The sequence below is a fragment of the Solanum stenotomum genome, chromosome 12 (assembly GCF_019186545.1).
Source record: "Solanum stenotomum isolate F172 chromosome 12, ASM1918654v1, whole genome shotgun sequence".
Taxonomy (NCBI): Eukaryota; Viridiplantae; Streptophyta; class Magnoliopsida; order Solanales; family Solanaceae; genus Solanum; species Solanum stenotomum.
The window spans coordinates 868,831-895,364 of NC_064293.1; the positions used below are offsets into that span (position 1 = coordinate 868,831).

At 30.8% G+C, this 26,534-nt stretch overlaps 2 protein-coding genes across 3 annotated transcripts in view; one reads left to right on the plus strand and one right to left on the minus strand.

The window, feature by feature from the left end:
* Positions 1–11,447: 11,447 nt before the first annotated feature.
* LOC125846731 (vacuolar protein sorting-associated protein 2 homolog 3-like) overlaps positions 11,448–26,534 on the plus strand; it is a 66,439-nt gene continuing 51,352 nt past the window's right edge. The window contains exon 1 of the mRNA XM_049526321.1: positions 11,448–11,528. Within this exon, the coding sequence (XP_049382278.1) occupies positions 11,477–11,528 (52 nt within the window). The 5' untranslated portion in view covers positions 11,448–11,476. The remainder of the gene's footprint in view (positions 11,529–26,534) is intronic.
* Positions 20,813–26,534, minus strand: part of LOC125846736 (uncharacterized) — a 62,667-nt gene continuing 56,945 nt past the window's right edge. For both annotated transcript variants that reach the window (XM_049526329.1, XM_049526328.1), the window contains exon 2: positions 20,813–21,012. In XM_049526329.1, coding sequence (XP_049382286.1) covers positions 20,827–21,012 — 186 coding nt within the window. In that variant the 3' untranslated portion in view covers positions 20,813–20,826. The remainder of the gene's footprint in view (positions 21,013–26,534) is intronic.

Genomic DNA, 26,534 nt, shown 5'->3' on the forward strand with positions numbered 1-26,534 from the left:
CTAGCATTATTACAAGTCATATAAACTTTTCTTCATCGAAAATACTTGAATATTAAGAAATAGTAAATCAATAAAACAAAAGGGCAATGTTTATATAGTAATAAGTCAAACTTCCTGACAATTTAAATCACATAAGTAGCATTGATAAATAAAATCATTCTTTTGTATTAAGCATCGAAAAACAAATCGTGATAATTCTCTAACTCTTGAGAAGTTTAATAATTTTTGAAAAAGATATTCATAAGCATATATCTACATCACAAGAGAAATTGTTAACAAAAACAAATTAACTTAGACTACATCAACATTACATACTTAATGTATATATTAAGCAAAAAAATAATTATTATATAATCAAAATTGTTTTCCTCAAGTACTCGAGGTTAATGAATATACCCTCTTAGGATAGAACAATATACTTCATCAGAATAGTGGTACCTCATATTCCGTGAAACTTCGATCTCACTCAACGACAATAAATCACACAATTTTTTTTAAAATATAAGAAGAAGAGTAGAAGAATAAAAAAAAATGTGGTTGAAAAATGAGAGGAAACCCCTCTATTTATAGTCAATAAAGGGTAGTATGAACAAGTGTTTTTTGTGTCTTATCTGAAAAGCCATGACCTTTCCAAAAATTCACAACTTATTGAAAAAGTCACAACTCTTTGGAAAAGTCACAACTATTTGGAAAAGTCACAACTATTTGAAAAGTCACAACTCATCGAAAAATCACAACCCTTTGGAAAAAGTCACAACTTATCAAAAAAAGTCACAACTCATCGAAAAAGTCAGAACCTAAGTTAGAGATATATTAGTAATTTAACATTCAAGTTAGGAGTTCATGCTTTTAAGGTAATATGGATATAGATAGATATAGATAATAAAGGTTATGGCCAACAGAACAAAGTTATTCATTTGATAGGGTAGAAATTGACAATTTTGAACAAAGATATATATATATATCTTTATATAATATGCTTAAAATACTTCAATCCTTGTCTTCAATTTCAAAAAGTGTACATCTCGACAAGACTTGAAGCAGGGGGGATTTGTAATCATTTAAAATTTATTGCATATAAATATATAAAATGATTCGGATTATATTAAATTCATGAATATATTAGTCGAAATAAATATTATGGATTAATATAATTGAGTTAGTTATGTAAATCCAATAAATATGAATCTAATTAAAGTCAAAATTAATTGATTTGGGCTACAATAGATGATCCCAATTTCATCTAATTCTAGAGGCCCATTTTAGTGCCACGTGGCAAATGACGTAGCATGACAAGTCAAACAAGAAGCCAACAAGATCACGACAGTTATCACAAATGACACGCCCGCTCCTTAAAGCCCATATGCCATGTCTCTTAAATCTGATTGGCCAAAGGGAATCCTGTTCCAATCATGACTTCTCTATTCTAAAACTATAAATAGGGGTCCTCATAATTCAGAAAAGGGACTGAAAAATTCTAAACAAGAAGCTAGAGAAATCATGTGGTACAAATGCAATAAAATTATCTGTCACTGTTGACACCCAATTTTGACCCTCCACAATATAAATTAATCATTTTGAGCTTCCTCAATCTCAAACGATTTAAAATAATTAGTTTTATAAAAATTCAAAAAAAATAATAATAATAATATGGTTCGCAAGTTATTTTAAATAGTTTTGTCCCTTTTTATAATCTTAGTTGATATATATGTTTTACATAATTATGTATATAATTAGTATATTTTATGATTATCCGAAAATCGTCTCAAAAAGGATTTTATATTTTAAATATTAGGGATTGTTATAATTTTTTTAATTAATGAGTTTTATGAAATTCAAAAATACCTTCAAATTATTTTAAAGTAATTTTTATCATTTTTAATAATAAATATGTATATTTTGCAATCACGCTATTTTATAAATATTTGAAAATCATCACAAAGGATTTTACATTTTATTTAAATATTTTATTTTACTTTAAGTTATAGTTGTAATTTCGAGTTAATTAGTTTTGTAATTGAATTAATTAGTTTATGATTAAGTTAATTATTTTTGTTTTCGTTAAGATTAAGAAGCTCATTAATTAATTTATATTAATTCATCTTATTTAACTTTTGGCCGAATTCACCAATTAAATTCAAATCAGCTAAATTTTTAACTTCAATTGGTTCTAATTCTAATCCCTTGTAATTGCAATTATAGCCACTTCCTTACCAATTTCTTCAACCACTTTGCAAGACCAAATTTTGGGCCTTTCCTCTCAATTTCAGCCGGCCCAGTTTAATTCAATGCCTAGCCCAACTCTTCATCCAATACATCAGCCCATTTCTTAATTCCACAAGACCCAGCCCCTAATTCTCACAACAACAACAATACCAAACGACCCCACTTTGCCTCTTCTTCTTCTCCATGTGAGAACAACGTCCACCGAAACCCAGAAATCCCACCAAATCCGGTGAGAAATCAGCGTGAAATGCAGACTCGTCACATCAATCGCATCTCCAAGCAGCGCCAACAGTGCTCGCCCATACTCTTCGTCTTCCTTTTCTGCTTCAACAGTATGATTTGTTTAAAAAGCAGTGCCAGATGGAGTAATCTCGGCGCTTCACTCATCCTGGCATCAAGATCAATGGATACAATTCTCAATCCGTTGAGAATTGGTACTATTCTAGTTGTTTCCGTCTTCCAAGATTTCGAATTTCAAAATTTGAAATTTATCCAATCCACCGAGTTTCCCCACTAAGTCGTCCATTTTTTTTCCTATAAATAGTTTTATGCCTTCGTTGATTAAGGAGGAGAAAAAATAAAAAATTTGAGAATTGAAAAAGTTGGGAAATTTTTAGTTGGATTTCACTTAGCAAGAGAACACAAAAGGGAGTTTGGGCTCGCAGTGGTGTAGAAATCGCTACCTTTAAGCTCGTTGTTCCCGTTCACTGCCCCGGCCCGCAACAGGTGATACTCCTCTCTTTTCTCTATTTTCCATCTATTTGCCATCTAGCCGATATACAATTATGCTTATCTGAATAAAAATCACATCCTGCCGTTAATGTTATTTAGTTAATCTAAAGTTTTTATTCCTTCATGATTTGGCCGTCTTATATTAAAGAACAATTTTGTCTCGTGAATAGATCTTCATCCGAAATTAGTTTGTTATTAGCTAAATGTTCATTCGGCATCTTTATTTGATAAAATTTGCAGCTGCTTTATTATTATTTTAAAAGTATATTTAGGAAGATGACTATAGTCTCTGTTTTAGTCAGAGATTATGTATATTAAGTGCTCTGTTTTTTTTATGTAAAAGGACGCCATCGTTGAAGGCATTTTTTTTATTTTTTTTTGAAGTGTTACTACCCTTAGCACGTAAGTGTTAGTTCAAGTTCTGCGCCATTTGTTAATTAAATCGTGTATATTTTTTGTGTTTCAGTAGAAGTAGTAGGCAATGTTTTAAAATCTGAAAAATATATAACTTCATTTTGTCTTAGTTGAAAAAAAAAAAAAANATGAAATCCGATTCACTGCATATACATAAACAAAAATTAATAATAGAATACATAACAATATAATAATGATAAACTTGTAATGATACATGAATATATTTGTATAAATAAACACAGTGAATATACATACATTGAATAGAACAGGTATACCAACTAAATATACATTCCAATCATATAAAAATGGATAGAATAAATATAATTCCCGATTTGTTGAAGAATCATACGGTGAATACACTTATACACCTATTGTTTGAATATGGAATACATATATTTGTTTGATAACTAAATGTATCCATATATAATAATGTATCCAAGTATAATTTGTTTTTGAATACACTCTATTGAATTTTTTTTTAAAAATATTATGTATCCATGTATGATACTGTATACATATATCAAAATGTATACTTATATAAGGAAAAAGGAAATACATGTATTGATAACTACACATTTTCATGTATTAAGAAAATCAACAATGAAGTATGCATATCTCTAACTATATTGTGCAATTCAATATGAAGTTAGTAATGATACAAACACAGAGAATTATATAAATATTCAATTGTATGCAAAATACACGGGAACAAGTAAATACAAATTAATTGGGGAATGATAAAATACTCTTTTGGTGGTTTATGTGGTTCTTCGGGAACACATACTTTTCTTTCTTTTTAACTTTTTTTTATATGGATTTTGAAGTTTGAACACCATCCTTTTTGTTGAGAGAATTTTTCTCTTGCTCTTGGTTAAGTTGTTGCATCAGTATGGGGTCATTGTGATTTTTATCAAATAATGTTATCCTCGCGTAACCTTCTTCAAAATATTAATCTTCGCCATTTTAATAGAGAAAATAAAAGGTTCAACTAAAAGCCTATCAATTTGAAATTATAGACAGTCTTATACAAATACTATGTAAAAAATGAACAAGGAGAATAAATTGATGCTACCTAAAAAATAAGTATACCGAATTAGATGCAAAAATCGGAAAAATTATCTGATCTTGAAAGATTTTGAATTTTTTTTTTCCATTGATTTAAGCTAACAAAAGATAAAGATCAAATCAGAGACATAGGGAGGTGTGGGCTTGTGGCCGAGAAAGACGCCTAGAAAAAGTATACTGGCATGCAAGTTTCTCTTTGCTAATTAACAGTAAAATATATTCATATATAATAATTATTTTAAATTGTAGCTATAGACACTAAATACTTATCAATGTTAGCTATATTGTGTAGTTTTTCCTAAAAATTTTCAGCTTGTGTTTTCATAGTTTAAAGGTATATTAGATAGAGTTGAGTGTTTGTTGTTGAATTTTTTAGAAATGATATGCAGGTTACTTTAATTATATCTTTATTTTATTTATACATTTTTGTAGTAGTAAGAAAAATCATAGATTTTAGACTCTTCTGCTTAATCCATTAATTAGTAGAGTTTGTTGTTTTGGTTTTCTTCCAAGTATTTCGTCAGGCCACTTTAAAAATGTCCAAATATCTTAGTTGGAGTCTTTCGTCCTGCACTAGCATGCTTTATATTTAGATGGTATATTTGATGTGTAATTTTACTTAGCTCTATCTATTTTTCTCTGATATAATATCGTTTAAAGTCGAATGTCTGACTAATCTTTTTACCCTTTCCTTATTTGCATGACCCCCCTCGGTTTGAGTCCATTGGACTCCCTTCTATCTCTTCCCTTTGCATTCTGGATGTGTCATGGAGTCCTGAACTAAGCCATATCGAGTTGAACTCATCATTTCGAGAAATTAGAAGCTGAAACAGGTCCCGGAAAGTCTAAAAGGGGGTTGTATACAAGATATATACATCTATATACATTGATATACATGTAAAAACGCAGGAATACAGGGCTGAGGCGAAATATAGGTGTTCGGAAGCAAGAAATACATGAAAAGGGCTGATATACATGCCGATATACACTGATATACATCAGCTGTATACCAAAAACGGGATTGAATAAATCCCCAGAAATTACAGCGAAATTAGCCTAAAAAGGAGGCCCAAATTCAATTTCTAACTTATTTAATTGTGTGATTATTTATTTATTTGTTCTTTTTTTATTGCGACTTAATTTAATTAAATTTCCCAAAAGATAAACCATATTCTTTATGTTAGTTTTCTTTAAAAATAATTCATTTTATCAACTCTTATGCTTATTCAAACATTTTTAGTCAAAACTTTCACTTATCTTTAATTAGATTAAAATAATGTCTTGGTTTGTCTACCAAGTTGGTTCGAATTATTATTTCTAAAAAAAAAAATGATGTAAATCATTTTTAATTAATCTAGTTTTGTTAAAATCCTAATTGACCAAGTTGTTTCAATTAAGATCCAATTTTCCAAAAAATTTAAAAATTATTCTTTATTTAACTATGTTTATCAAAGTTAATCGAATATCGTAAAATATTATATATCTTATGTTAAATTATTTTCCTAAATATTTTTTAAAGATATGTTCTTTAAGGGTTTTCTTCATTTAAAGCATTTTTTTTTTCTCTTTTTCTCATTGCAAAATTGTTCTAAGTTGAAGTTTTATTTTTTATTTTTTATTTTTTAATAAACTTTAAAAATGTGTTAGTCAAAATCTTTTCAATTGATTAATAATAATAATAATAATAAAATATATATATATACTTACTTAATCATTTTCTCAAAAGATTTAGTCAATTAATTCAAAATAATATTCATGCTTTAGTTTATTAAATTGATTTAAATTATTATTTCAAAATGAATCAAATAAATTCTAATTAATCTAATTCTATTAATATTCTAATCACTTGATTTTCGAGTCAAATGTTCCATTTTGGATCCCTTCCTTTAAAAAATAAAGATGAAATAAAATGCGTTATTTATTTAATTATTTTCTTAATCAAATATGTTATGAGTTATTGTTTTTTTTATGTTAAATTATTTTATTTTTTTTAACAATAGTCAAATATATTTTAAGTCAAGTCGCAGGTCAACCGCATGTTAGCGGGCACTTCGAATGCTTAAACCCTTCTCGAAGTGTAAATTGAACCACGAACCCTCTTTGGTATTTTCAAATAATTTTTTCTGTTTAAATCTTTGAAAATTACAAGTTTTCTTAATTTTCTTTAAAAAATTAAGTGACGACTCTTTCTAAGTATTTTTCTTAAAATGTTTTATACTTGGAACATTTCAAAAATGTGATTTTTCTAAAGATAGGAAAATTACGACACAACAGTCATCTGTGGATGGTGGCCTGTAGGTCCTAAGTTGGGGTCTTGACCCACGACCCCTTCCCACGGGGCGTGGGTCTACTTACTAGGCGTGAGTCCCATCCGTAGGTGGCCCATTTTTGGGCAATTTCTAGAGGCTGTTTTGGGTCCCCCTCAAGGACCCTTGGTTGGTCCTTGGGGGGTCGTACCTTGACGCCCTAACCCCAAAACCTTCATTCTAAGTAGGGGAATTCATATTTACGATTCTAACCCACACGTCAAGCTCTAGAGCTCTCTAGTTTAGCTTACTAGTTTTCGGGTGTTACATTTAAAATGAGATGAAATTCCTCTATTTATAGACAACAAAATATAGTGTGAATAAATGCTTATTGTGCCTTATCGGAAAGGTTACAACTCTTTGAAAAATTCACAACATTTCATAAAAGTCACAACTTTTCATAAAAGTCGTCACTCTTTATAAAAGTTGCAACTCTTCGTAAAAGTCGCAACTCTTCGTAAAAGTCACAACTTTTCATAAAAGTCACAACTTTTCATGAAAGAGAACACTAATATTGGAAATAAATAAATTAAAAGAGAATCCTGGTTTGTGGTGGCGCCACGTAGGTGGGCCTAGGTTTCTCTTTTATATATATACTAGTAAGATTACCCGCGCTTCGCGCGGGAATTTAATATCATGAAATTTATAAAGTAATACTTAAAACTTATCAGTTATTAAACTAAAACACTATATTATCTTACATATAAGATTATGTAGTAACAAACATTAATAATGTAAATGAAAATGAAAATTATTACATCTTATCATTTATTCTTAATAACATAAGCATAACTTAATGACTGTAAAAATACATACCATGATCTGTAACATAAGCAATGGTGTCAGTGAGTCACTCAACAGGAGCAAAGTACACAAATATTTAGTTGTGAAGAAGAAGAAGAGGTTCAAAATTTTTGTTGTTTTAAAATGAGAGGAAATCCCTTATTTATAGACAACAAAGGGTAGTGTGAACAAGTGTTTATTTTACCTTATCGAAAAGGTTACAACTATTTGGAAAAGTTGCAACCCTTCGGAAAGGTCACAACCTTTCATAAAAGTCACAACCTTTCAAAAAAGTCGCAACTCTTTATTAAAATCGCAACTTTTCATAAAAGTCACAACTTTTCATAAATGTCACAACTTTTTATAAAAGTCGCAACTCTTCATTAAAGTAACAACTTTTCATAAAAGTCGCAACATTTCATAAATTTCACAAATTTTCATGAAAGGGGAATGCTAGTTTTGTAAATAAATAAATTAAAAGGGAATTATGGTTTGTGGTGGCGCCACGTAGGCGGACCTAAGGTTCTTTTATATATATATATATATGATATACTAGTAAAATTACCCGTGTCTCACGCGGGAATTAAAATTACAAAATTTATAAAATAATACTTAAAACCTATTAATCATTTAAACTAAACACTACAAAGAAAGATTATAATTATAACATCTTATCGTTTATCCTTCAATCAATCGTCTTTAATTTGATTTTATAATTTATCATTTGTTTCCAAGAAGTGTTACTATTTGATATTTTTGAGGAATCAAATGAACATCAATCGGTAATATTAAATATTCTAATAAATAAATAATCGTTGGTGAAGGGATAAATAAATTGTAAAAGTCTAGAAAAAGTGAACAAATATTCTAATTCTAACGTGTAGAAAGTTTAGCCCTTCCTTTTGCTTTACATATATCATTTTAAAGTTCCCATTTAAATGTATCATAAGTAATTATTTAAATGAAAATTAAAGGGAGAATTATTGGACAACAATTAAACTTATTATATATACTTGAAAGGGAATAATATTACACAAAACTTTTCAATTTGTTTGGGTGTTTTTTAAAAATCAACATACCAGTGTGCTGAAGTTCAATTTGGAACTACATTTCTATTCCAATCACAGTGTCGAGAAACACATCTATTACTCTAAGAAAAGTATTTACAACTTGCAGTAAACTTAAAAAATCTGTCCATACTTCACATTGAATATTAGCAATTAATTTAGGGAAAATGCATAAGTACCCCCCAGCCTATGCCCGAAATCCCAGAGACACACCTAACCTTTACTAAGGTCCTATTACCCCCCCGAACTTAATTTATCTATAATATTCTACCCCTTTTCAGCCTACGTGACACTATCCTTGAAAAAAATGTCAACATGCGCTGGGCCCACAAGATAGTGCCACGTAGGCCAAAAAGGGGTAGAATATTACATATAAAATAAGTTGGGGGGGGGGGGGTAATAGGACCTTAGTAAAGGTTAGGTGTGTCTCTGGGATTTCGAATATAGGCTGGGGGGTACTTCTGCATTTTCCCATTAATTTATTGTGTAGTTATCTATGTCTTTGGGATTAAAACAGGCTGCAGTCTAGTCATACTCCTCTATAGGTCATCCGGCACACCCTAGAACTTATGTCAAAAGTTTATTAATTCTTGTCTTCTTTTTCTGGTTCACTTCGCACATCAAGGTGCGATAAAGTTTTTAAGGTCTTTATGTGATTACAATGACATACCAAATTTGAATTTTGTCTTCAAGGTATGGTAGTACAAATCGTTTTTAAGGTCTTTATGTGCTTACAATGACATACCAAATTTGAATTTTGTCTTCAAGATATGGTAGTACAAATCAGTTTTAAGGTCTTTATGTGCTTACAATGACATACCAAATTTGAATTTTGTCTTCAAGATATGGTAGTATAGATGTGTAAGGAATTCTTTTACTGTACCTTCAACAATTTTAGTAGAGAAAATTTGCATGAATACTCAATTAATGTGTGTTATTTAATCTGTACTAACAAATACTTATAACAATAACTTTGCAGAAACATAAACAAAAAAGTTTAAAGATGTACTCAAAAACAACAATTAATAACATAAGCATAAATTAATGACTGTAAAAAAAAATTACCAGGATCTGTAACAATAGAATGAAACAGAAAAGAAAAAATCAAGCACACTAAATGCATAGTGTACCCTTAAGAAAATTATCCCCCTCTAGTACCCGGGGTTTAAAGGAATAGATCCTCTCAGGATAGGACAATTATATTCACCAGTGTATTGATACAAAAAACTATGGTGTAGTGAGCCACTCGACAGGAGCAAAGTACACAAATATTTAATTGTGAAAAAGAAGAAGAAGAAGTAGTTCAAAATTTTCATTGTTTTAAAATGAGAGAAATCCCTCTATTTATAGGCAACAAAGGCTAGTGTGAACAAATGTTTATTGTGCCTTATCAGAAAGGTCTCAACTCTTTGGAAAAGTTACAACATTTCGGAAAGGTCACAACCTTTTATAAAAGTGACAACTTTTCATAAAAGTCGCCACTCTTCAAAAAAGTCACAACTCTTCAAAAAAGTCACAACTCTTCAAAAAAGTCACAACTTTTCATACAAGTCGCAACTGTTCAAAAAAGTCACAACTTTTCATGAAAGGGGAAGGCTAGTTTTGGAAATAAATAAATTAAAAGGGAATCATTGATTCTGGTGGCGCCATGTAGGCGGGCCTAAGGTTCTTCATATATATATATATATACTAGTAAAATTACCCGCGCTTCGCACGAGAATTTAATACCATGGAAATTATAAAATAATACTTAAAAACCTATCGGTCATTAAAACTAAAACACTATATTATTTTACATACATGATTACGTAGTAATAAACATTAATAATGTAAGGATAATGAAAATTATTACATCTTATCATTTATCCTTAATAACATAAGCATAAATTAATGACTATAAAAATACATACCAGGATATGTAACATAAGCAATGGTGTCAGTGAGCCACTCAATAAGAGGAAAGTACACAAATATTTAATTGTGAAGAAGAAAAAGAAGAGGTTCATAATTTTCGTTGTTTTAAAATGAGAGGAAATCCCTCTATTTATAGACAACAAATGATAGTGTGAACAAATGTTTATAGTGTCTTATCAGAATGGTTACAACTATTTGGAAAAGTTGCAACCCTTCGGAAATGTCACAACTTTTCATAAAAGTCGCAACTCTTCATTAAAGTTGCAACTTTTCATAAAAGTCGCAACTTTTCATTAAAGTCACAACTTTTCATAAAAGTCACAGCTTTTTCATAATTTCACAACTTTTCGTGAAAGGGGAATGCTAGTTTTGTAAATAAATAAATTAAAAAGAAATTCTGGTTTGTAGAGGCGCCACGTAGGCGAGCCTAATGTTCTCTTTATATATATATATATATATATATGATATGATATGATTAATCGAAGTTGAATAAATTATGATTACTGATTTACAATACGGCATAAACATATGGACGTTTAAAAGTGAACTTTGTGGCTTACTAATATAATAACCAAAACTTTTGAGGCTTTGGAAAAAAATATAGAAGTTTCCTCTCTTGTATAGCTTTCATTCTTCTCTCCCAATTATCAGAATCCCAATCTTAATCTGTTGTTGGTTCAATCAAAATGAACATATTTTCCAAAAAGCCCAACGCCAAAGGTTCGATTTTTAACTCTATTTTTTGTTTGTTTACGTAATTGCTGCGTTAGAATACATATATATACTGATTTGGGATTGTCTTGAGGTCTACGTATACTCTACCTCCTCACCAGACCCCACTTTATGGGACTGTTTTGGGATTTAGGGATTGATTGATGGAAATTTTACTGAAAATTTGAGTTTTTATGATTCTTGGTGTTTGATCATTCATAATATTGAGCTAAAGTTATGATTTTTTTATTTTTTTAAATGACAGAGGCGCTTCGGGAGAGTAGAAGAGAACTGACTCATGCCACCAGAGGTAAAACTATTTTAAAATTTTGTTCCCCCTACTCCTGGTACATTGTGCTCATATTTATATATATACTAGTTTTGAGCACGTGCTTTGCACGTGTGTCCCATGTTAATTTATATAGACTTATTCCAATGTTATATTATATATCTAACACATTTACGTAATGAAAAATAGAAAATGTAACTAAGAAAATTACAAGTTCATTTTGTAGAGTAGTCTAGGTGTTCTTATGATGCAAATGTTCTATATCTATATATAATATAAAATATAATAGTGTTGTTCTGCCACAAAATCAAGGGAAAATGCTTAAATTACATCTCAGAGAGTTACTATTAATAAAACACTAATCAACTGATTGCTATAGAAAAGTCATATTTAAGTACAATCGATAAAGATGTAGATGTGATAAAATTCATGTCAAAAGTAATTTGCTTTAATTTAAGGGATAAAGATCTGAAAAATACCTCAACTTTGGTCGGATTTGCTGTTGCGATACTTAACTTTCTTGAGGACCTATTACCTCCCTAGACTATTTAATATCATATTTTAAACATATATATTTGCCCACGTGGACATAAAAAATAATGCAAAATTATAAATAGTAATGTGTCCACGTGGGCACATATATACCTTTAAAATACACTATTAAATAGTTCATGAGGTAAAAAATACGGTATTAAATAGTCTAGAGAGGTAATAGGTTCTCATGAAAGTTTAATATCGCAACAGCAAATCCAACCAAAATTGAGGTATTTTTCAGACCCTTATCCCTTAATTTAACAGATAAGTATTCAATACTCTTAAGATCTATATAATACCTTGGAAAATAGATCAGGAAATAATTTCGGAAACACCAAGCTTTTCAAGAATAAATTTCACGGGTCATTAATATTCTACCACAATTTGATAGCTAAATTGACACATAAGATATAGTAGCATGGTAAAGAGTAGAAAATAAAAGAAACAAAATAATATCAGTAACATATATATCTAACAACAATGTTTTGAGACAAATGAAGATAAATAGATTATGAGAAAAGTTAATACATAGGAAGATGAAAAATAGAAATAATTAATAATAAGCAAGATAATTTACATTGTATTACAATGAATTTAAAGCGTATGTAATTAATTTGTAATGGTGAAAATAAATTGCACACTCTAAAAAATAACCAAACTTTATCACTAAAACTACAAATTAAATTAACTATTTGTTTGACACGACAGATATCAATTACCTATTTCAAGTGCAAAATGTATATTTCATTTCTCTCCTCGTATCCATTACTGTAGTTCTTTTTATAAAATCATGAATTGACTATCACTTTTATATGAAAAAAGAAGGCAAAGGAATGGTGATTACATTAGGAAAGAAATCATTTTTATCTTTTTAAGAGTGAAAACGGAAATAGAAAATGAGAAAGGACTACAACAGTCATATGCAACATTCAAATGTGCTTACAATACAAATCAACTCTAAATATATCTTTTTCACGATATTTGGGATGTCTTTTACTAATATTTCTTTGAAGGAACTACCACTCCAATTCTGAAACTCAATAAACAGTAAAAAAAAAAAAATCAAACTAAGAATGCATCTACATTATTAAAAAATCAGTGATGAATGAGAATATAAACGCACATACCTTATGATTTACAAATGAGAATAATATGGTAGAAAAATTATTCACCTAAATGCCTTGTTATAAACAAGGAAATACACTGCATCAGACATGAAACATAAAAAATAAATTAAAGCAATGAAAAGAAAATGAGGCAAAAAAATATATCATAATATTACGTTGCAACTGAAGTGAAGCATCCCTATTACCTTTTTTTTTTTTTAATCAACCCTATTACGTACCTTATATGATAATATATAGTTATATAAATTATACTAAGTGCACAAAAAAGGAATATAAAACGGTATATTCAGGAAGTTCTTTCATCTTTCATTCAATATATATAATTATATATTAACTTACGAATTAATTGAGTAATAAATTGGGGAAGATGAAAGATTAGATAATTTAGAGAGTTATTGGTGTATTATTTTTTAAAAAGTAAATGAAGAAAGGAAAGGGTTCTTTTCTCTAACACAAAAAAACCAAAAGTTTTTAAGTATAAAAAATTATCATCTCATCATCATCTCTGGTTTTTTCATTTTCCATTTATTATTTTATTATACAAAACAATTAAAGCTTAATAAATATAGAATTATATTACAATCATTTATTTAGAAAATCTCTTTTTTTTAGTTGAAGGGTATTTTTGTAATTCAACTTTTAAGTTGGAGCTTCCCACTTATAATAATATATGATATATGATGATATGATATATATATATACAGAAGTGAATCCAAGATTTAAATTGGTCTTTAATGTTGGTAACACATAACTTATTGGACTTGTGAAATTATGGTTGGGAATATAATACTCCTGTTTCAGTTATAATATAATGGTATTAAACATGCCACAAGATGATGTGTATGCAAACCATACCCCCTTACCTTGTCAAGGTAGAGAGACTGCATTACATTCCAAAAAATATAAGGTCATGATCCATATCCTTACAAGAAAAATAATACAGACCAGAAAAAATTCAGCAGTTGCTGTTTTCTTACGTAAGAAGAAAAGGAATTCAAGATCGCTAAAACAAATATGAACTAGTTTTCTTTGTTACAACGATTGTCAACATATAGAAGTGTACTTTGTGGCTTGAGACCTCTAACATGGAAGTCCCTAGCCCAAACCACTGGGCCACCCGAAGGGTATCAAAACTCTATTTTTTAAAGAACCCTTTTTCTTTGTTCACCTTATAATATATATATATGATTCATATATTCTAAAGTGACTGATTTGGGATTTTCTTGAGGTCAGTGCATACTCTATGATTGTTGGAAACTTTAAACAAAATTTGAGTTTTTATGATTCTTGATGTTTGATTATTCATAAAATTGAGCTAAAGTTATGATCTTTTTTGTTTTTGACAGAGGTGCTTTGTGAGAGTAGAAGAGAACTGACTCATGCCACCAGAGGTAAAACTATTTCACACTTTGCCTTACATAAACTTGATATATTGTCAAAATTCATAATATTACATTTTCCAAGTTAAGAAAAAGCTTACTTATAAAGCTAAAAAGAAACTAAAAATCAAATCAAACATCATAAGCTGCAGGAAGAACCAAATCGGTTACGCGAACGTCTTCTTATTCTTGGCATTTGAAAATCTGAAAAATAAGATAGTGAGTCAAACAATTGTAAATTATATTTCAATCATATAGCTAAAACCGAATTATGCATTAGTTTTTCACTGTTAAACCATCCATAACATTAGCTAAGGCTAATCCTTTTTCAAATCTTCAACTTCTTAAAGTTGTTGGAAAGAAAAATATGCTTCGTATCGAGCATTAATTAGTTGTTGTTTATAACATAAAAGCATAAAACCTAGCATATTAGTAGTAGATTGAACTAAAAAAGATGAGTGTTGAGCTTAGCTTGAATACCTGAAGTTCTGAAATCAAATCCTTCTTTATTGGTNTATAGTGTAAAAATGTGTATTTATTGTGATTTTGAATGTTTTGTGGGGTAATAGGACGAACGCAAAGTTAAGGTGTCCTTTTGAAAATCTGGGATAACTTCAAGTATCACTTAATGTTTTTTCTCAAAATCTAATTTACTTTCGTAAACTATGTGTCAGATCAAAATCAAATTAACAAATTCAAAAGGAATGAGTAATAAATATATATAGAAATGACATATTTATTATTTAACTAAATAATAAATATGTAACTAAAAATCTTGTTAGCTTTTGGTTGAAAGCTAACAAGATAGTTACCATGATAGTTGCATTGTGGCTTATTATATATAGAATATACTCTGTCTAAATTTATGACAGAATTTAACAATATATTTCTATTTTCTAGAAATGTGAAGCCCTGGACGATCAAGGGCATTTTTGTCAATTTAATAAAATTCCAAGCTTAATTTAATTGTACATTGTGCATTGAGAGTATTGAACATTCCAGAAAAATCAGCCAAAAGTTATGTAATTCCCAATGTATCCACCATTAAGTTGTGGATTTCCATTGTCACACGTGTACAACACATTGGGAGGAGTAAAAGAAATCAATGCAAAGTTAAAACATGGACCCCACTTTTGACTCACTTCAAAAGTCTATACATTCAAGACCACACTTTTTTTTTTTAAAAAAAATTATTAATTTGAGTTCATATTTATTTTTGAAAGTACTTACCACTTTTAATGAGATTTTTTTTCATATTCAAAATTTAAATTCGAGGCCTTTTAATCAGTTTCTTTCTTAATGTGGTGTGGTCATGAAAAGATAGTTTTTGTTTTATTAAAAAAATGTATAATTAAAGTCGTGTTTGGTTAAATTTTATATAAAAATATAAATATATTCTTCTAAAACGCATAATACATAAATATGTCATTTAATGTGGTCGTACCCTTGGACGACCAAGGGTACTCCCGTAATTTTCCTTTAACTATTATGCTTGAAATATGTTGTACTTGGCTGTTTATAATTGCACTTCCTTAATATAGGACACAAAAGTCCTATCATTTTTCTTTCTCAGCCGCAAAATTCGCCTAATTTTCCAACCAGCTGGGCAATTATTTTCTGCCTTTTCCCTCTGTGTTAATAGTTAATAATATGGGTCCCATTTTAAAATACCAATTATTTGTCACTACATTTTTTCTACATAATATTTCAGAGACAAAAAAAATATGCGTTTAGAGAAAAAATATCGCATATTCAAAAATTATCTTGATTCTATAGAAGTGGTGGTGCCCTTGGACAACCAAGGGTGCTCCCGTAATTTTCCTTCTCAGCTGACCTATTCACATACTCCACCTGCTTCTCCCTTGGATTTCCACGTGGGTCAAACTTAAGAATGCCCTTGGACGACCAACGGTACTCCCGTAATTTTCCTTTCATTCTATAGAAGTGTATGGTGGTGCCCTTGTACGACCAAGGGTACTCCCGTAATTTTCCTTTAAATATTATGCTTGAAATATGTTGTACTTGGCTGTTTTATAATTGCACTTCCTTAATATAGGACATAAAAGTCCTATCATTTTTCTTTCTCAGCCGCAAAATTGGCCCAATTTTCCAAGCAGGTGGGCCATTATTTTCTGCCTTTTCCCTCTATGTGTTCATAGTTAATAATGTGGGTCCCATTTTAAAATACCAATTATTTGTTACTACATTTTTTCTGCATATTATATCAGAGACAAAAAAATATGCGTTTACAGGAAAAAATATCGCATATTGAAAAATTATGTCTTTTTTAGAGAAAATTACATAAATAATGCTACAAATTATAATAATTAACAACTTGAATATTAAAAAGTTATATAAAATTTTTTGATTGACTCTCAAAATCTTATTGATACCACATAAAATGAGTTAGATGATAAATATATATATACTGTTTGAAAATGACAATTTTTTTTTTATAAATCACAATAGTTAACAATTGTAAAAAAATTAAAATAGATATAAAAAATATCAATCAACTCTAAAAAAATCTATCAATGCCGCATAAATAAGGACATGAAAAGTAACAGATATATTATTTGAAAATTACATTAAAAAGGTACAATTATAATAATTTACAACTTAATAAATGTAAAAGACATATAGAAAAGTGATTACTTTTAAAATTCTATATATGCCACATAAATTGGAACAACGAAAGTACAATATATTATTTTTAAAATTATGTAAAAAAACTACTACTAACTTGAAATATTTTTTAATCATACAAAAAATTGGATAACTTCTCAAGGTTCATAATATCACGTAAATTGAAACAAAAAATTAATATAACAACTTCAATATTTACAAGTTATATAAAAAAATTCAATAGACTCTCGAAATTTTATTGGTACCACATAAAATTGGTTAGATGATAAAACATATATTGTTTGAAAATGACGTAAAAAGTATTATAAATCACAATAGTTAACAATTTAAAAAAAAAAAAAACCACATATAGAAAAACAACTAACTGTAAAAAAAAACTATGAATGTCACATAAATTGGGACATGAAAAGTAACATGTATATTATTTCAAAATTACGTTAAAAGTTACTATAAATTACAATAATTTACAACTTAATATACGTAAAAGACATATAAAAAAGTGGTTAATTTTAAAATTCTATATATGCCATTTCTACCCAACTAAGCACGGTGAAAGCTAGGATATCATTCTTGTTTGCATTCTTTCAGTTGGAGCACTTCAGCACCAAGATTATACTTTGTAAGCTCCTTCTTTAGTTTATGCGCTGTACGCTTTGTATAATCCTCACCATTTGGTTACTTTGTTCACTATGAGTATCATTCTCTCCCCTTTATATAGAAACTTCATCTTTTGGGAAAGTAAACTTTAGGGGACGAGTTGTACTCTTGGACCTCTTATTTCCTCTGGTTGGTCTATCATTTGTATCCATATGCCTGCTTCAAGAATATTTTGTATTTACATTCATGTAAGGGTACTTCTTATAATATAGTAAATCATTGTTACAAACATGTAATGAATAATATACCTACACTGTTGGCTGAAGCATAACTTCTGTGGTTCAATTTATTTAGATATTTGTTTTCAACTCATTTGTGGATGATTTCTGTATTTCATGTTACTTCAGCTTGGAGTTGGTAGTATCTTTTCCTGTTATCAATTTATCGTAGACCTTTTCCTAACCAAACTCTACAACTATTGTCTAATTTTGCAGCCTGGTTGTGTGAATTGGATTTTCCTGAATTTAAATAGCTCCTCTCCAAAGTGGGTTGTTATTCTCTGCGCAATTTAAGGTTCTAGATGTATTCCCAGTTCTCTTTGCTATCTGTTGAATTGTATTAATTTACTCCTTTAGTTTCTTCTTAGATCATAAAAAAGTTTCAAGCTGGAAGAACTACTTATGTTAACACTTGAGAGTTTGCAGAATTCAAAATTCAACTACCAGGCCAATGCAACAAATATTAAACTACATATAGTGTNTAATGTTGGTAACACATAACTTATTGGACTTGTGAAATTATGGTTGGGAATATAATACTCCTGTTTCAGTTATAATATAATGGTATTAAACATGCCACAAGATGATGTGTATGCAAACCATACCCCCTTACCTTGTCAAGGTAGAGAGACTGCATTACATTCCAAAAAATATAAGGTCATGATCCATATCCTTACAAGAAAAATAATACAGACCAGAAAAAATTCAGCAGTTGCTGTTTTCTTACGTAAGAAGAAAAGGAATTCAAGATCGCTAAAAAGTTTTCTTTGTTACAACGATTGTCAACATATAGAAGTGTACTTTGTGGCTTGAGACCTCTAACATGGAAGTCCCTAGCCCAAACCACTGGGCCACCCGAAGGGTATCAAAACTCTATTTTTTAAAGAACCCTTTTTCTTTGTTCACCTTATAATATATATATATGATTCATATATTCTAAAGTGACTGATTTGGGATTTTCTTGAGGTCAGTGCATACTCTATGATTGTTGGAAACTTTAAACAAAATTTGAGTTTTTATGATTCTTGATGTTTGATTATTCATAAAATTGAGCTAAAGTTATGATCTTTTTTGTTTTTGACAGAGGTGCTTTGTGAGAGTAGAAGAGAACTGACTCATGCCACCAGAGGTAAAACTATTTCACACTTTGCCTTACATAAACTTGATATATTGTCAAAATTCATAATATTACATTTTCCAAGTTAAGAAAAAGCTTACTTATAAAGCTAAAAAGAAACTAAAAATCAAATCAAACATCATAAGCTGCAGGAAGAACCAAATCGGTTACGCGAACGTCTTCTTATTCTTGGCATTTGAAAATCTGAAAAATAAGATAGTGAGTCAAACAATTGTAAATTATATTTCAATCATATAGCTAAAACCGAATTATGCATTAGTTTTTCACTGTTAAACCATCCATAACATTAGCTAAGGCTAATCCTTTTTCAAATCTTCAACTTCTTAAAGTTGTTGGAAAGAAAAATATGCTTCGTATCGAGCATTAATTAGTTGTTGTTTATAACATAAAAGCATAAAACCTAGCATATTAGTAGTAGATTGAACTAAAAAAGATGAGTGTTGAGCTTAGCTTGAATACCTGAAGTTCTGAAATCAAATCCTTCTTTATTGGTAACTTGTGTAGATGCGATTATTTCTTCTTCTGTAATTCCTTTGACCTCGCTGCTTCTTTCTCCTTCGCATGTTAATTTTGTGTTCCATTTCTTCAATGATTCTAGCAAGCCATTTCGGATTTCTAGTTGAGATCATGAAATACATTATGGATAATCCAATACATAGTCCACTGCCATAGNTGTCTAATGATGTGGAACTTTTGAAAAATGAATATCCTAATAAATGAAGAGCAAAGAAAATTAAGAGATAATGGTCAAAATTAAATTTGAATATCACTTTTTTTGCGCGTTTTGCTTTCGAATAATAGCTATTTATTTTCCCTACTTGAACTATCATCGTCTCAATTTGAAACACAAATTATTCACAAACAATTGAGACTTATGGTTTTCGAGGAGTGAACGTAGTTTTATAGTAAGTCGCCTGTCAATGAAATGTGTAAAAATTAGGTGATTTTTCAATCTGCCAAATAAAGTTGTGTTGCAAAGGGTATTTTATTTTTATGAGACCTCCAAGAGTTTCAAATTTTTCATGCTTGAATATTTTGATAAAATTAAATTTCAATGACTCTCAATTGATTTTCCAAATAAAGGAATTTCTTCACTGAGATTATTTTTTGATATGATGAAGAATCTTGTGGAATTTGTCGGAATAGGCTTGAAGAAAACTGGATATTAATAGTTTTTTATTAGAGATAGATTAAGATATCTCAACCACCGAAGATGGTTTCTGGATATTCAAAACTCCAATTCTTTCACTTCACACGCGATCACTCCGAAGATGGTTTGCGGATAAATTATTGTGACTTATAGTACTTTTTCTGTAGTTTCAAAATATATAAATTTTATTTTAAATTTTTTGAAGACTTCATGCCTGAATTTTTGGTGAAAATTAAACTATTTGGCTCTTGAAAATCCAAACTATGCATTATAAATAGAGATAGAGGGAGTAATCTTCATATGATTGTTTTTGCAAATAGTAATTAAACACATATCTCTGGTCCAAAAAGAATAGGAAATGCGTTTTCTTCAAATTTGCAAATTTGGTTGTTATCAGAGAAAATGTGGTCATTCTCTTGTCAAATTTTGGATTGTTTTGTGTTAGAGGTCTAATTCAGGCAAGGACTTAATCAAAGTGGCCAAAATAGTTTTGTTATCACACATTGGTCATGACCATTTTTAATGTATGATACAGACATGTCTGGTTTTCTATTCTTATCTCTAAAGTAGGGATCATATCCAATATTTTTCCATTGATGCAAGAATTGTTCTTTAGGAAATTGAACAGAGAGCAACATCTTGATTTGATGGATAACCTGATTACATTTACTGCTAACACAAACATGAATTTGTAGTTGTAGTTGTAGTTGTAGTTGTAGTTGAGGAACATTAGCTATATCTTCTTGATTTTGTGCTTCCTGTTCTTGAATCTCTCCTTCATTATGTTGAGTCATAGCAGCAGTTTGATGTTGCAGAGGCACAATAGCCATTTGCTGCAGCATCAACGCTTCGTGTTGTAACTGTTGTTGTGATTGAGTCATATTGGCAACCTGTTGTTGCATGAGTACACCATAGTCATGGTAATGAGCCATTTTGTGCAACATTTGTTCCAGAGTTGGTTGAGCTATTAAATGCATCCTGTGAATTATCAGCTACCTCGAATAGATTATCCCACTTTGATCTATCTAGTATACCCCCTTGTATCTGGAAATAGAACAGACAAATGTTTCAAACTAACATTATTGCAATTGGCAAAGGAAAGTTTCAAAGTGCTACGAGCACAACAAGGAACATTATTGATGAATGCAAATGACAAAAACAGTTTACTTCGAGTAAGCCTGTTTGTATAATAAAAGGCTAAGCGAAGGGCCGGACCACAAGGGTGTATTGTATGCTACCTCACTATTTCCACAACAACCTTATCACAAAAAATTAAAACTTGGCCTCTCCCACCATAATAACTAACTTTGGGGTGTGAGTTAACCAGTTACACCCTAGGTTGTTACGTATTCTTCTTTGTTTGTTCTCTCTCTTCTATCGTGCGCTAAATATCTTCCTCCATTCATTCAGCTCTCTAAGTTTTTTGAGGTGAGTATTATTGATCCGAGAAATGCATACACATCATTCAATACACACAACATTTATTGTATATCATCAAAATTCATAATATTACATTTTCCCTAGTTAAGAAAAACTTATAAAACTAAAAATAAAATCCAACATCATAAGCTGCAACATAGGAAGAACCAAGTCCATTATGCCCACATCTTCTTATTCTTGGCACCTGAAAATCTGAAAAAAATAAGAATGTGAGTCACACAACTACAATTTTTTAGTGTTTGTTATCACAGCTTCCAACTGATTACTTGCAATTCGTATCAAGCGTTAATAAGTTTTTGTTGATAACAAAAAGCAAAAAACCTAATATATTAGTTGNGAATACCTGAAGTTCTGAAATCAAATCCTTCTTTATTGGTAACTTGTGTAGATGCGATTATTTCTTCTTCTGTAATTCCTTTGACCTCGCTGCTTCTTTCTCCTTCGCATGTTAATTTTGTGTTNGTAATTCTTTTGACCTCGCTGCTTCTTTCTCCTTCGCATGGTAATTTTGTGTTCCAGTTCTTCAATGATTCTTGCAAGCCATCTTAGATTTCCAGTTGAGATCAAGAAATACATTATGGATAATCCAATACATAGTCCACTGCCATAGCCCATTAGAGCAGCTTTCCAAAAATCATCGAGAAATTCAGAATTGCTTTCTTGATTGTCTAGCACAGACGCTGTATAATTTGTCTCTGACACAGGATCATTGCCGCAACCTTTTGAAACTGGGTATCCACGTAATCCATCATTACCTTCATACGAATTGTTCTCAAAGGTATGAGATTGAGGTCCTTGAGGGATGCATCCTTGGAGATAATTGTGGGAGAGATTTAAGAATCCAAGAGACGTAACAGAAGCAAGTTGTTGTGGTATCTCTCCCGAAAGCTGGTTAAACGAAAGGTCCAATGATTCCACTACAGATAAACTTCCAAGTGCTGGAGGTATATGTCCTTGCAATCCATTATGAGATAAATTCAGTACCCGAATAGCAATGAGATCTCCCAGAACACTAGGAATATGTCCTTCAAATTTGTTGTTTGAAAGATCTATAACTGTGTACAAAGACCAAATTCTCACAACTTCAAGCTTCAATGCCTTTGTTACTACAACTACTGAGTCTTGGTAATATCCATCTGCTTCATAACTTGGTTTGTCCATTGTTTGATCAATTGTTTTCATGCCTTTCAAATGTTGAAATAGACTCGTTGGTAAGTCTTCCGAGAAGGCATTGTAAGAGAGATCTATGATTCGAAGATCAGGAAACATGATTTCAGCCCCTAATGAGCTTATGGGTCCATGCAATTTATTCGATGTCAATCTTAAAACTCTCAGCTCTGTCAAAGTTCCCAACAACATGGGGAATGTGTCATTGAGATGATTTTCTCCTAGATCAAGAACTTGCAACTTTTTGCAATTGGCCAAAGATCGGGGGATTTCACCCTCTAGTTCATTGCCATGCAAGTTGAGACTTCTAAGTGAACTTCCAATGCTAAAATTTGTTGGAAGAGTCCCAGAAAGTTTGTTATTCTGCATATCAAGGGCCTGGAGGCTACTAATATTGCCAAAACATTGTGGAATTGCTCCCTCCAGATTGTTTCTGCCCATATCTAGAATTTGTAGTGATGTTAAATTGGAAATAGATGAAGGGATCTCACCACTGAGATTATTATGTGACATCATCAAAACCTGGAGGCCGCTGATATTACCCAAACATTGTGGAATTGCTCCCTCCAGATTGTTTCTCGGCATACACAAAACTTCCAGTGATGTCAAATTGCACACAGATGAAGGAATTTCCTCAGTGAGATTGTTATCATTGAGAAGCAGAAATTGCAGATTTCTCAAATTCCCAAATGAAGCAGGAATAGAACCATTAAGAAAGTTTGTTCTCAAATTTAGGATTTTAAGAGACCTTAGGTAACCTATTTCTTCAGGAATAGACCCAGGAAAGTGATTATCATAAAGATACAAAGAAGACAAGTTGTTCAAATTCCCCAATGAAGCAGGAATAGAACCATTAAGAGAGTTAGTACTCAAATCTAGCTTCATAAGAGACCTCATGTAACCTATTTCTTCAGGAATAGAGCCAGAAAGGTGATTATCATTAAGATACAAAATAGACAGGTTGTTCAAATTCCCAAATGAAGCAGGAATAGAACCATTAAGATAGTTCCATCCCAAAGATAGCTTAGTAAGAGACCTTAGGTGACCTGTTTCTTCTGGAATGGGGCCATTTAAATGGTTGCCATATATGCGGAGGTTCTGAAGCTTGGGTAGTGAACCGATTTGTGGTGGGATTGTTCCTGAAATCTGATTGATATTCAAGTTAAGATGGACAAGATTTGTGAGATTACCAATCTCAGGTAGAATGGGGCCAGAGAAATTGTTCATGCTAAGATCAAGAGTCTCAAGAAAAGGGAGAGATGAAAATGGGAAAGCATAGAGTGTACCAATTACACTAGCATTTGTAATGTTCAACGTGTTTACCCTACCATTAAAGCATATAACTCCATGCCAGTCCTTACATGCATCGGAACTTGGCATCCATGATGCTAATAAAGAATCATTCTGGTTCTTGAAAGCTGCTTTCCATTTCAAGAGGGCAGTTGCTTCCTCAGTGGAAGCAAAAGTAATTGTAAAGAGATTTAAAAGAGTGAAAAACTTAAGTGAAGAGAGTATTTTGCTTGGTAACATCGTCATCATATTTTGAGTTTATTATTTCTGAATCATAGGATTTTATATTGTACGGAACTTATAATAAAAAACCAACATGAAACATGTTTTCTCCAAATGTTGCAAATTTGGCTGCCATGTCTGTTCATATCAATAGAAAATGTGTTGTCATTCTCAAGTCAAATTTTGGGTTGTTTTGTTTTTGTGTTTTTATTTTTATTCATGTGTAACACACTTATTAGACGACAACTTAACCAAAGTGTCAAAAATAGTTTTGTTATCACACATTGATCATGACCACTCTGTCTTAGTATATGATATAGACATGTTTGGTCCAACAATTTTTAGTCTTAGACCAATAAATATCTAGACTAAATTATCGCTAATTCATATAGTAAATGTCAAGAGTTGATTTCTCACCTGGTCACTCAACTATTGATAATTATCTCAGAAAGTCACTTTTCTTTGGTTTGTAAGAGAAAAGTCACTCAAATATTATTGTCATTTCACGTATAAAGTTACTCAACCAGTTCAGGTGTTATTTCCAATAGATATTGATGATGTGGAACTATTTTCAAGCCAGACTTTTAAAAAATGAAAAGCTATCAGTTTTAACCAGTATATTGACCAGTTAAAAATTGCGATAGATAACTTCCATTCTGTAGTTTATTTCACATTTTACTTCCCATAAACAGACTTCTTCAGATAGTTTGGTAAAGAAGAAATCTGGAGTGGAATAGCCGTCGCTACACTGCTCCATCATCTGAATAATATTTAGCAAGCATTCCGAATTCAATACATATCTTATCTCTAAGTTTCTATTATTGATGAGTATTCATGTACAATTTGTAACGTGTTCTCTCCAAATGTTGTAGATTTGGCTGCTCTCTCTATCTCTCTTATTCACACTTTGTCTGTTCATATTTTGTCAGAGAAAATGTTGTCATTTTAAAGTCAAATTTAGGTTGTTGTGCTTTTGTCATTTTTTTTTTTATCCATGTGTTACACTTCTACTCTCCTTTTTTATCCATGGCCGAGCTAGAGATCAAGATACACATACGTTGGCTGAATTGCAGTATTCAGATTTGATTTTTTTTTAATAGGGAAAATGGTTTTCATCAGCCAAAAAATGGTAAATTTGAGTCATTTGGCTAACGACAGGGTTACGTAAGAACTTGATTAACTCTCATTTGCTTTATGACCTCGCAGATGTGAAGACCAAGTGGGAGTCCAGTTCCTGAGGAAGGAAGTTGATCGTTCAGAAGAGGATGGCCTCACTCAACGGATTTGACAGGTTTAAGCTCATAAGGTGTGATTGCATAATCTTTTTACCGTTGTGATGGTTATGTATCGATCTGATTCGTTTGTGTTGGACATTGCAGAGGGCTGGTGTGGTGAGACAGGAGCTTGCAAAGCTTAAGAACTTTTCAAGTGGTGATACATTTGGGAATATAGATTACCTTTGGGACTGTTTATTTATCTTTTCCATTTTTGTTTGTTTTAGACGTGCTGGGAAATTATTTTTCTGATCTATGAATTGTGAACTGTTTGTTTCAAAGAATGTTTGCTCAGTTATTTCATATATTGTCTTCATGCACACTTGCAGCTGCAGATCGTCTTCTCCTCCATTCTTTTGAAGTATCGAGTCTGATACATCAACTGTCTACTCAATATCCTTGTACGAGTCTACAATGACTACTCGAGATAAACTTTAGTTTGGTGAATTGAAGTTGACGTTAGGTGTAATAGGAGTCTCAGTTACTGTGCACGATCATATGTTGAGATGCTCCTCGTCGGTTGTTGGGTCATGGAAGACTCAAAAATCGGGGTTAAAATTTCTCCGTTTCATTGGGGGTGAAAAATGAATCGACATCTTGATGTGATACAACCTTTCGATTTAACCCACCTTGTTCCTGAAAAGAAAAGGACGAGTTAAAATTTTAGGGGTAGTTGTTAAGAGTTATGCAAATAACAGTATAGAAGTTAGTTATGCATGTTTTTTTTATATTTATAAAATAATATATATTTTCTTGTAATTTAAATATATCGTAGTTATGTGGGG